This window comes from Accipiter gentilis, chromosome 17 (genome assembly GCF_929443795.1).
Source record: "Accipiter gentilis chromosome 17, bAccGen1.1, whole genome shotgun sequence".
Classification (NCBI taxonomy): Eukaryota; Metazoa; Chordata; class Aves; order Accipitriformes; family Accipitridae; genus Astur; species Astur gentilis.
Genome location: NC_064896.1, coordinates 9,344,649 through 9,357,167, shown reverse-complemented (window position 1 = coordinate 9,357,167; position 12,519 = coordinate 9,344,649). Strand labels below are relative to the sequence as shown.

At 41.8% G+C, this 12,519-nt stretch overlaps 1 protein-coding gene across 3 annotated transcripts in view; it reads left to right on the top strand.

The window, feature by feature from the left end:
• Positions 1-12,519, top strand: part of LRP5 (LDL receptor related protein 5) — a 178,420-nt gene that overhangs the window by 150,379 nt on the left and 15,522 nt on the right. For all 3 annotated transcript variants that reach the window (XM_049820573.1, XM_049820572.1, XM_049820574.1), the window contains 2 exons: positions 7,418-7,627; positions 9,822-9,947. In XM_049820573.1, the coding sequence (XP_049676530.1) occupies positions 7,418-7,627; positions 9,822-9,947 (336 nt within the window). The remainder of the gene's footprint in view (positions 1-7,417; positions 7,628-9,821; positions 9,948-12,519) is intronic.

Below are 12,519 nucleotides of genomic sequence, written 5' to 3'. Positions count from 1 at the left end.
CAAGTCCTCAGCCTCTGGAGGCAACTTCTGTTAGGTGTAAAGGAAAGCTACCCCTTCAGGGATGAAGTTACATGTCACCAAGGCAAGTGGACCACCATGGAGAGAGGTATCCAGTACCTGAGGGAATTAGCCGTGCTGGAGGTGATTTATAATGATCCAGAAAATGCACAGTCACCCACAGATCCAGATGAAGTCCAACGCACACAAGCGATGTGGCGGAAGTTTCTACGACGTGCACCACCAACCTATGCCAACTCATTGGCAGTAATGTCCTGGAAAGAAGGCTATGGACAAAGGGTGGATGAATTGGCTGTCCAACTCCAGCAATACGAAGGAAGTCTCTCTTCCTCCCTACGGGCCTGTGTCTCAGCTGCAGAGGACTTGTCCTGAGAGTTCCAGCAATTCAAAGTGGATATGTCCTCCTCCTCACCTGTACAGGTCTGCATCGCAGTTATTTGGAGTAAGCGCTCCTCTGCCCAAGAGAGAGGAGAGAGAAAGTACACACGACAGGCTTACCTGTGGTTTTCCCTGTGTGACCATGGAGAGGACATGAGGAAGTGGGATGGAAAACCTACCTCAGTCTTGGATGCATGGGTACGGGAGTTGCGAGAAAAAGCAACCAGAAAAGAGGATTCTTCTTGGAAAACTGCTGGTCCATTTTCCCGTGAGCAGTCCCCCAGACGCAGTAGAGGGGCTGATGTCATTTCTGATCCTCTTGAAGGGACTTCTGATTCACGTGTGTGAAAAGTGAGTAACGGATATTCTAACCAGGATTAGAGGGGCCCTGCCTCCAGCCAGGTGGAGGAGAGGGACAACCGAGTCTACTGGACAGTGTGGATTCGATGGCCTGGCACATCAGACCCATGGGAATATAAGGCTTTAGTAGACACTTGTGCACAATGCACCCTAATGCCATGAAGCTGTAAAGGGGCAGAACCCATCTGTATCTCTGGTGTGACAGGGGGATCCCAAGAGCTAACCGAATTGGAAGCTGAAATGAGTCTAACCGGGAATGAGTGGCATAAACACCCCATCGCGACTGGCCCAGAGGCCCTGTGCATCCTTGGTATAGACTATCTCAGGAGGGGGTATTTCAAGGACCCAAAAGGGTACTGGTGGGCTTTTGGTATAGCTGCATTGGAGATGGAGGAGATTGAACAGCTGTCTACCCTGCCTGGTCTCTCTCAAGACCCTTCAGTTGTGGGGTTGCTGAAGGTTGAAGAACAACAGGTGCCAATTGCTACCATGACGGTGCACCGGCGGCAACATCGCACCAACCGCGAGATTCCCTGATCCCTATCCATAAGCTGATTTGCCAATTGGAGAGCCAAGGAGTGATCAGCAAGACTCACTCACCCTTTAATAGCCCCATATGGCCCGTGCAGAAATCTAATGGGGAATGGAGACTAACAGTAGATTATCATGGGCTGAATGAAGCTGAAAAAGAGATCTTGGCAGCATATGAAGGAGTTCGAGCCGCCTCAGAAGTGGTTGGTACTGAAACACAGCTCTTCTTAGCACCCCGACTGCCAGTGCTGGGCTGGATGTTCAAAGGGAAGGTCTCCTCTACACATCATGCAACTGATGCCACGTGGAGTAAGTGGATCTCACTGATCACACAATGGGCTCGCACAGGAAACCCCAGTCGCCCAGGAATTTTAGAAGTGATCACGGACTGGCCAGAAGGCAAAGATTTTGGAATGTCGCCAGAGGAGGAGGTGACACGGGCTGAAGAGGCCCTGCTGTATAATAAACTGCCAGAAAATGAGAGGCAATATGCCCTGTTCACTGATGGGTCCTGTCGCATTGTGGGCAAACATTGGAGGTGGAAGTCGTGTATGGAGTCCTACACGACTAGTCGCAGAAACTGCTGAAGGAGAAGGTGAATCGAGTCAGTTCGCAGAGGTGAAAGCCATCCAGCTAGTTTAGACATTGCTGAAAGAGATATGTGGCCAGTGCTCTATCTCTATACTGACTCATGGATGGTGGCAAATGCCCTATGAGGGTGGCTACAGCAATGGAAGAAGGGCAACTGGCAGCGCAGAGGTAAACCCATCTGGGCTGCCGCACTGTGGCAAGATATCGCTCTTCGGATAGAGAAGCTAGTGGTAAAAGTACATCACGTAGATGCTCATGTACCCCAGAGTTGGGCCACTGAAGAACATCAAAACAACCAGCAGGCAGATCAGGCCGCCAAGATTGAAGTGTCTCAGGTGGACCTGGACTGGCAATGTAGGGGTGAGCTATTTATGGCTCAGTGGGCCCACCATACCTCAGGCCATCAGGGAAGAGATGCAACATACAGATGGGCTCGTGATCAAGGGGTGGACTTGACCACGGACACTATCGCACAGGTCATCCATGGATGTGAAACATGTGCTGCAATTAAGCAAGCCAAGCAGCTAAAACCCCTGTCGTATGGAGGGCGATGGCCGAAATATAAATTTGGGGAGGCCTGGCAGATTGACTCTATCACACTCCCATGAACCCGCCAAGGCAAGTGCCATGTGCTTACAATGGTGGAAGCAACCCCTGGATGTCTGGAAACATACCCTGTGTCCCACGCCACTGCCCAGAACACTATCCTGGGCCTTGAAGAGAAAATTTTATGGCAGCACGGCACCCCAGAAAGAATCGAGCCGGACAACGGGACTCACTTCTGAAACAACCTCATAGACACCTGGACCAAAGAACATGGCATTGAGTGGGTATATCACATCCCTTATCACGCACCGGCCTCCAGAAGAATCGAACGACACAATGGACTGCTGAAAACTACACTGAGAGCAATGGAGGTGTGGAACTTTCAAACATTGGGATAACGTTTAACAAAAGCCACCTGGTTAGTTAATACTAGAGGATCTGCCAGTCGGGCTGGTCCCGCCCAACCAAGACTTCCACATACTGTAGAAGGGGATAGTAGTGCTCATGAGGAGTATGTTAGGAAAGAGAGTCTGGGTTAGTCCTCCCTCAAGCAGAGGCAAACCCATTCAAGGGGTTGTTTTTGCTCAAGGACCTGGGTACACCTGGTGGGTGATGCAGAAGGATGGGGAAGTTTGATGTGTACCTCAGGGAGATTTGATTTTGGGAGAGAATAGCCAGTGAATTGGGCTGTATGGTATTTAACTGCTAAATAACCTGCCAATGCATGTCATTGTATCTATAGTGTCTATATGCCATATCAAGGGTATTACTGTAAGGATTACCCAAATGACTGCAGGATGGACTTTGAAACTGAGCCAAGTACAACAGTGATAGAACTTGAACTGGCGCCCAGCAATTTCCCCGAGATCAACATCTTTGACCTGCAGACCAAGGGCGTGGGTTGCACCAAGTGTACTAGCCGCAAGTTCCAGAGGCAGCATACAACCCAACACCTCACGCCATCTCTCCTATCCTGAAGGACTGTTACAACAGATGGAGCCCCAAAGTCATGGACTAAATAAAATCGATGGACACATTAAAGGGATAGCCCATAGGCGAAGGGAATACTATTTGTGTGTGTGTGGTGGGAGGGTGTCTGTATACTTATATATAAGACAAGGAAAGTGGTAGTGGTTGATTGGAAAATGTAAGATCTGGGCATGATGTAGATGGTATAGAATATGGGGTGGATAATGTCCTGGGTTCAGCTGGGATAGAGTTAATTTTTACAGGAACCTGGGAGATGGCGGGGGTGGGGGGGCATAGCCGGGGCAGCTGACCTGAACTAGCCCAGGAGCTGTTCCATACCATGTGCCATCATGCTCAGTATATAAATGGGGAGCGGGCCGTGAGGAGCTCTCTCGACTTTCGGTGGGGGGAAAGTGGTGGAGCGTCGCGTCCTGGGTGGTGAGCGGTTGCACTGTGCATCACTCCTTTTGTATACTCTTTCATTAGTACTGTTGTTGTTGTAACTTTTTTTGTGCTGTCCCAGTAAACTGTCTTTATCTCAACCCTTGAGGTTCCAGGGTTATTTTTTTGCTTTTCTCTCCTCTGTCTCTTCCCCATCCCACCGGAGGGGGGCGGGAGGAGTGAGCGAGCAGCTGCGTGGTCCTTTGTTACCGGCTGGGCTGAAACCAGCACAGTTGTTTATTTTAACCCAATCCTTTGGATGTTTTTACAAGGAGAACTAAGCTTTTTCTGGTTAATATTGAACCAAAGCTTTTAATGCACATTTATTTGATAGGGTCACAGGTAAAGAATCAAACCCTATAGGTAAGACAAAAGCAGGGGAAAGCTACAGATTAAAATAAAACAATGTTTATTAACTTGAGGATATGTATTATGTAGCTAGAAAACTATGGTTCTGTTGCATCCAGCTGAGCTCACTGTAATTTGATTCACTGAGCTCTTGATTTTTTAAAGGACTTAACAGCATATTTTTATTTTAAAATATTTGGCAGTCTTGCATCACAACTTCAGAAGAAATTTGACAGCCAAAGTTATGTTGGCTTGAATTAGTTCCCCTAAAAAGTATTTTCTGAGCAAAACACTTCAAAATGGGCATATATTAGCAAAAGGATTTTAGTGTAAACTGAGGCTGCTGAATAAATTGAACCAAAATTTTATATAGCATCCTTCATGCCAATTAGACTGGTCTAGACGACCTTATTCCTTCATAGGCTTGGGGAGATGACGTGGTTGTGGAGGTTTCTGAAGCTTGCACTACACCCTGATTAACAGTATCATACTAAGTCATGGAATAACCTCAGATGTCCAGTGCTTATCTTTCAGAGAAGGATGAAAGAACTGTAAACCTAACAGTTTTCTTTCAAGGTTCTTGAATTTTTCAGTTGGAGTTGTTGATGATTTTTAGACATTCATAAACCATTTGCAAATAACTTGTCTGCCACACCAGTCAATTAAAAAGTAGTGTTTTACATTATTGTCGAAGTGACTGGAAAAACTATAAAATTGGTGCAGTGAAAACATCCTTTGTTTTCAATTAGACTTTAAATAGAGGAATTGTGTGTCCTTCCAGCTTAATGTTCTTTACATTTAAGTATTGATTTCCATCTTGAAAAGACTACACATCTGTTTCATTCTGGGAATCAAAGTATTAAAATACTATGGAAATTCAACACTTCTTTAATTGCAACATGTTTTCTCTTCTTTTTTCTAACGATATCTGTTGAAAATATCCTTCTATTTATTCAGATTGAGTTTTTCATTTTGATCATTCTTCTAAACAACAATTTAATGGTGTCATTTAAAGGTGCCCTTTGCCTCTCCTTTTAAAATTATTCATTAATAATTTGGACTGTCATTTACTCAAGATCAAATCAAACATAATTATAGTATAGATTAATCACCTTATCCAGTGCTATCTCCAGCAGCTTCCCAAATCCGCAATGTTCAGCTTTTTGTAGGTGAGGGAGAAAAAAGATGATGCTTGATGTACACTCCCAAAAACCATTAAATGTAGCCTGGTTTAGGCCTGGATTTCGAAGGCTGGTCAAACAAGGTAGGATTCTAGCAGGCTTGCTTGTGTCTAGCTAGCTTGCGAGTGTCACCTGACACCTCATGTATTCATGATTTCAGGATGCCTTCAGGATTTCCTTCAGGAAACCAGCTTGCCTTTTATTTCTAAATGGATGACTAATTTAGCACTTAAAAAATCAAGAAGGCATGGAATCTTGAACGCAGCTGAAAATTGTGCTTTTGGGTCAAAATGTGAGGCTTAGTCTGGCAAAAGGACAGTCGTCTTTGAAAATCCAATGTCACTGAAGTTCGTAGGAACTAAGGGTGCTTCGCAGGTTGCAGGGCAAATGAACAAAGCACCCTGTGCTTTGTTAACCAAGAACCTTCTTCTTTCAAAATCTCTTCTAGTATTTCTAAATTTTAAGACCTGTTTAGGAGAAGACAACATCTCAGGAACTGCACTGCTAGAGAGTAGTACTAAGGGTCAGGTTTAGTGCCTGTTTATTTAAATTAGTGCAGGTGCATCTATTCTGTTCTTTTACTCTTTACAAGAGTAAAATCCAGTGGTACCTTGGAAGTGTGTACAATAATAGACACATCAGATTACAACCAGGACTGTACTGTCACATACAGTTCATGCATGTTTCTTCTGAAAAGGGAATGAAACAAAGATGTCTTCCTCATTGGTTTGGAAACAAAAGAAATTCAGGGCTAAAGAACTAAAACCCCAATTGCAAGTCCAAGAGTTTCTGATCTCTCTACAACTAAATTTGATTTGAATGCGTGCTGTATGTCACAACAGTCAAGCAAGAGTCATTGCAGGTGGTAATTTTATGTGCAAAACTAATAGAATCTGTAATTGAAATAAATGTTACATTCTTATGCTTGGCTGAGCTCTACATAATTTATGCAGCAAATTAGTTGAATCCGGTGCTCATAGCATTTTTATAATTTATCCAGATTTTATAATCTCATTTTGTGTAGATATTCAAAAGTTTAATTTTTTAAATGCAAGCAGACGTAAGGTCTTTATTCCAAAATGAAATATGAGAGCAGAAGCACTACATTACAATTTTGTTTTGATTCCTCATTTTTAAAATAAAATAAAATCAGGATACATAGGCATACGCGGCCTGAAAATGGTTTCTGTGAATTAACAGAATAATTTGGAATATCTTGTTCACCCTAAGTAAGCGTAACAAAAGCAACAATTAAATGCTGCTAAGTGTAGGACAGCACACAGTAGAAGACTGCAAGCAGTTAAAGTTAAAAGCAGTCATAAATGCATTTTTACTTAACCTGATTTTTACCTATTGGCTGAGAGCAGGTTTTTACACATTTCTGTAGAGTAGAAAACGTGAACATTTCACAGTGTTTCTGTCAAGAGCACACTGAGTTACTCAGAGTTTGGGTTTTCTGGTCAGTTACTGAAGAAAAAAGAGAAGGTGAAGAAAGAAGTGTGGCTGTTAGAGCTTTTATTTCATGGTCATTTCTCTGTGGTTGTGATACAGCATATGTCAGGGTTTGTGTACTTGCCTCTTGCTTTGCACGATGAATGTGTTTTACTTGAGTAATGGCAGTGAGGCTAATTGGTTGTATTTCACTCTTGCTTGTAGATTCCAACAAAGTATACTGCTTGGTGTGTGAATGTATTGTAAAAATTTTGGCCCAGGAGCTGAGTCTGTATCAGTGACACAGGCTTTTAGGGACTGCACACAGTTACACATAATAGAACATGTCAACATGAGGCTGATTATGGCTGGCTGGCCAGCCAGTGTATGCAAGGATGAGTGATGTTTCATATTGTATCTGCTTGCCCTCATGACATAGCAACTGGTTGCATTTACCTGAGATGAGGCTGAACAAGCAGAGCCTTGGTCTTTGTGGACAAACGAAGCCAATGACCGTGCGGCTAACTATTTTCAAGGTTTGGTTTGGTTTTGGTTGTGTGTTTTTTTAAGAAATGAGTTAAAAGTCAACTGGTGTAAATAAAACTAGTCTTTGTTGATTTCAGGTGCTAACCGTGTGACCCTGGAGGACTCCAACATCCTTCAGCCAATGGGACTCACTGTGCTGGGGAATCACCTGTATTGGATTGATCGTCAGCAGCAGATGATTGAAAGAGTGGAGAAAATGAATGGGTACAAAAGGACTAGAATTCAAGGCCGAATTGCTCACCTGACAGGCATTCATGCTGTGGAAGAGCTTGATATGGAGGAATTTTGTGAGTTTTTTTCCAATATCTGATATCTGTCACTCTTGGTCACTGTCTCTCAAAGTCCTCATCCAGCTGAATATTGTAATAACATTGCCCAGTGGGCTTCAAGTAAGCCATGGAGTGCTTTCAACTTGGCCAGTCAGGATTCTAGAAGAGGAAGAGAAACAAGTTCCTCGTTCTTGACAAGGGGAGTATTTCTGCACAGCCAGAATATGTGATTTCATGGCACTTAGTTATCTGCTTTGTACACAGTCACATGATACTGAATTCACTCTAAAAGCTACTTATAATTATGGTTGTTAATTTTTTAAGTACAACCAAGTAATAAGACTTGGAAAAACCTTTAAGAGGAAAGAAAAGGATTGTACTTGCGTTTTCTCCAGGGGTTTCAGACCCCTGTGTAAAGCATGACTGGTTTGACTCAGCACATCGATGATGTAAAAGCCTCCAGGGAGGGAGGGAGAATGGGCAGGAAGCTCCTATAATGAATTATTGTGGATGTGGAAATTCTCTCCCATTAGAGGTGGAGCCATTTTAGGTGCTCCCTTCTGAAAGGGCTCATGCATGCAGGACTTCCTTTTTCTGGACTGGTGGCCCAAGTTCCTGTGGTCTGAGGGAGAGTGCAGAAACCTCTTAAAGTAGTCAATCTTCAAAGTGACAACCTACAGCTCCTGCTTAACAGGAATATAAAAGAGAATATAAGAGCACAAACAAGATGTGGGAAACAGAGAGCTAATCACAGTGGCCTCTTTAAACTTTGTTGTCTGTGATGAGCTGTCTTTTATAGGGAGGGTACATTTCTGTATAATGCTTTAATTTTCAGAAGAAATTATTCCATTTTGCAACCCTCTGTGCCACTTACATTAGTTTCTGTGATAGCTGAAAGTATTTTCAAACTTGCCTATGTGGGTAAGCTGTTACAAATAAGGGAGCGTAAGTATTTAAAATGTAGTAGGTTCTATGTGCTAATCCTCATCCAGATGTTTGGTTTTTTCTTTCACAACAGCCAGTTTTTCTTCTGTGCCATTTCTCATATTTTTAGTATATTTCAAACATAATACTAAATAATGGAAAAAGAATTTTTTTTAATTCTCAGCACTGTTAAAAAAAAAGATTACTTTATATCCCATCTGTTTTTTAAAAATGTTTATTTTTTATGGTATACTGTTCTAAGTCACACTGGAAGGAATCACCTTTTGCAGCAGAAAACTGTCCTGCATAGGTGACTTCTGATACAACGGGCAAGTAAAAACACATATGCACATGTGAATGCCCACACAAGTATACATGCATGCACTTTTTCTGCTAGCAACCCATGCCTCAAACAGTAGTGTCTCCAACACTGTATTAAATTAATGAATTTGTTAAAGCTGAAAGCAGGTCGCTGAGAAGCCTGGACAGATACTGTTTCTTCCCTGTGGAAATTCTTCGTCCTTCCTAGTAGTAAAGAATGCATTGATCAGCAGGATCACAAATAACCCAGGCTATAGCCCCATAGATCACTCCAGCAGATGCTCAGCTGTCAGCTGGAATAAGCAGGCAGGAGACTGGGTCTCTTCTTGTTGGGCTGGGGTCCTCAGACAGTGACCTCACTTCTCTGTGCCTGTTTCTTATCCACCTAATGTTCATTTAGAGTGATTCTATTAGGAGCACTCAGGTATTCAGTGCTTCTGGGTAACTGATTTGGGAACACAACCATGTAGCTTCCTATCTTTTTTTAAAAAAAAAAAAAAAATCAACTCTGTGTGCTTATATTGCAGTTTTGTGAGTAACAGGGAAGTGGAGGGGCTACATATTAGCTCTGTAAGATTAAAGGAGAATTCCTGAGGATTTTGGGTGTTGGTATTCTTCAGCGACATAAGTTAAGGAATGCAGGTGGGATGTCTAGGTATGCTGTAAATGCGACCTTCTCAAATCTGCCTTCTCATTCCTCTTCACCTGAGCTCCCAAATTATTTTTAGAAGTCCTTTAAAGGTCTCCATATCACTGTGACTGGGAGAAACATAGTCCTCATGAAGTAGTAAATCAGCTTTTGAGCACTGAACTGAAAATCCTGCATTTATCTTCATATTAATTTGTAGTGAAATCTTGTTTACTCAAACAGAAGTGGTTTGTGAGTAGTTTTGTGAGTTTGCCCTAGCTAGGAGTAGTTACAATTTCTTTTATGCTGTCTAATACTCTTTTCTGTGTGTTTCTCCAGCTGTCCATCCATGCTCCCGTGACAATGGTGGGTGTTCACACATATGCATTGCCAAAGGGGATGGGACTCCAAGATGTTCGTGCCCCGAGCACCTTGTGCTTCTACAGAATCTCTTAACATGTGGAGGTGTGTGATGTTGAACAGTACTGCTAAGCAGTTTACATCAAAAAAGATGGGGGTTGAGGTTGCATTCTAATCCAAAATGTGGATTTACACACAGTGTTTTCCTACACATGGTGTGTTGCATCATGTGTTAAACTAACCTTCAATTCTTCTACCAGCTGTTTGCTGTTTCAGTTTTGGGATGTATGTGACTTTCATTTTGAGCAGAATATTCTTGTTTGACCTTAAAATACTTGCATCGTCTACTGAGATTTTTATAAATGTATGATGTGACAGGTTTGTGCTTTAAACAAATGCTTATAAGATGATGTTGCATCAATTTGTGGTGACCTAGCAGCAGAAATTGTTCATATGATTCCCACAGTGAGATACCGCAGTCTTTTAAATGAAATTGGCCTCATAACATTAAACACTGTACTGTCTAGTTATGAAATGTAGGCCAAAAGCTCCATTGCAATCCTTTTTAATTAAGGTAGCTCTCCTCTTTCCACATGGTAGACTTTTTCTTTAGACTTCTCTTTCACAATCCCAGGATTTTTGAAAATTGTTACATTAAACATGCAGAGGGGATTAAAAACAAAACAAAAAAACATTGTTTCTTTTTGGGAGGCATCATATGTTAAATCGTTTGGCTCTGGTCCTCTTGACTTCTTTTTATGTATTCATTTTGCTGTGGATTTCATTTTCTGGCTGAACTCTGACCTCCCAGGGGACAGTCATTTCCATGATAAACTGTTTTCTTTCCCATGACCACAACATGCTATGTGGTTTTAGAATAGCGGTGGTTACATCTGCAGGGGGGGAAGGAAATCAATCTACTTATAATTCTTGCTGTACTGTTGTTGCACAACATGGCCAACAAGAGATTATTACGTCCCACTCCTTTGTTATCTTCAGCTATAAATCTAAAAATTAAGATGTTTCCATTTTAGTGTCTCTTTTTATTATTCTAATCCTTCACAGAGCCTGCAACAGCATTTTAACCTATCTTGTCTGCCATAGTAGCAGCCAATAGCCAGTATTTCAAAATAGATTAATAGGTATTTTGGCTGGAGAACATTTGTCCATGTACCCTTATGAATGCTCTTGAAAAGCTTTTAAATGCAAGCTTGTGCCTGCCAAATGCAACCATAATGCAACATTATACGTGGCTCTAAATGCAGAAGTAGTAATCTGTCTGTTGAATTATCTAAACAGCACACTAACATCAAAATTTAATTCAAGAATTATCTTAATGTGTCTATCTGGCATCTTTATCTTACCTACAGCTGTCAGGTCACTGGCTACATTTTTAATTCTCATATTGCTACACCAAATAATCATAATTCAGAAACTTAAAACTTATAAAAATTTGAAAAATTGGATTCATTTAGATTTTTATTTACGTTTTGCTTTCCAAGCTCTTGACTATACTTGAATCTTGTTCTTGAACATTTCTCCCTAGTGAAGGAAGGACAGCGGCACTTTAAAAATGGTTTGCATGTAATTGCATAGCTCTAGGATCTGTAACACCTCCCTCAGGAGAAAAATACTCATACAAAAGTGTTGTTATTGGTTACAACTGAGAAGCTTTCCTTATACTGGGTTCTTTGCGAAGTCCATTCCTGAGCCTGTATGTTAATAAAAGCTCATTGGGTTTCCAGAGGGGTGTTACCATCCAGCGTCAGAGCACACCTCCAGCTTGCTCAATATTGTTGTCATAGACAGGGTATGATGTGGTACTCTGTTAATCCAAGTGGTAAAGCATCTCAGAGCATTAGATGGCAACAGCAGCTGTGGGGATTAGTGACTGCCTGTGTTAACTGATTTAACTCCATCACAGGGATTTGACCCAGCAACTTTTGAAATCAGCAGAAATATATGTTTGCTGCAGCAGTGTTTTGAGATGGCCCCCTTGAACATAACTAGCTGCTACTGATAACACCTGAAGGGACTTATACATTGACTGTTTCTTTCATTGGTACTAATGGTGAAAAAGTGTGTGCTAATTTGCTGTATTTAGCAATTAGGAGCATTTTTTTCAATAGATTCTTGATATGGATTGTCTTTGTCTTTTGACATTCTGAAGAAAGCAACTGTGAATGCCTTATTACAGCATAATTGTTGCATCTTTACATGAGTTTCTAGCTGCTGCTTAATGCTATCAGTGTGTGATTGCAACTTGAGCAATAGTGTGGATGTGGAATGGATTGATGCCAGGATCTTGGGGTCCGTGAAAAGTAAAATTTGAAGGAAGTCCCAGCATTCTTAGGTCCAACAAATATAAAAATGGATGTGCACAAGGTCCAGTGTTCTGTCTCTGACTGTAGTGAAAGAATATAAGATCAGGGCAGGCCTACAGTGCTCCTCAGACTGCTCTCTGAACCTCCACTAACCTGCAGCCCAGAGACTTTCCAGCAAGAGGACTTAGCTTAATGTTGAGCAGGCCTTTACAGATACTTTTTCTCCATTCATATTTTTCAATTCATATCTGACTCGGAAATTTGTTTGTGAAGAAACCATAGAAAAATAGAGAAACAGATATTGTAGAAGCCAATGTTACATGTTTTAGGTGTCCTCATTGCCAATTGACCCA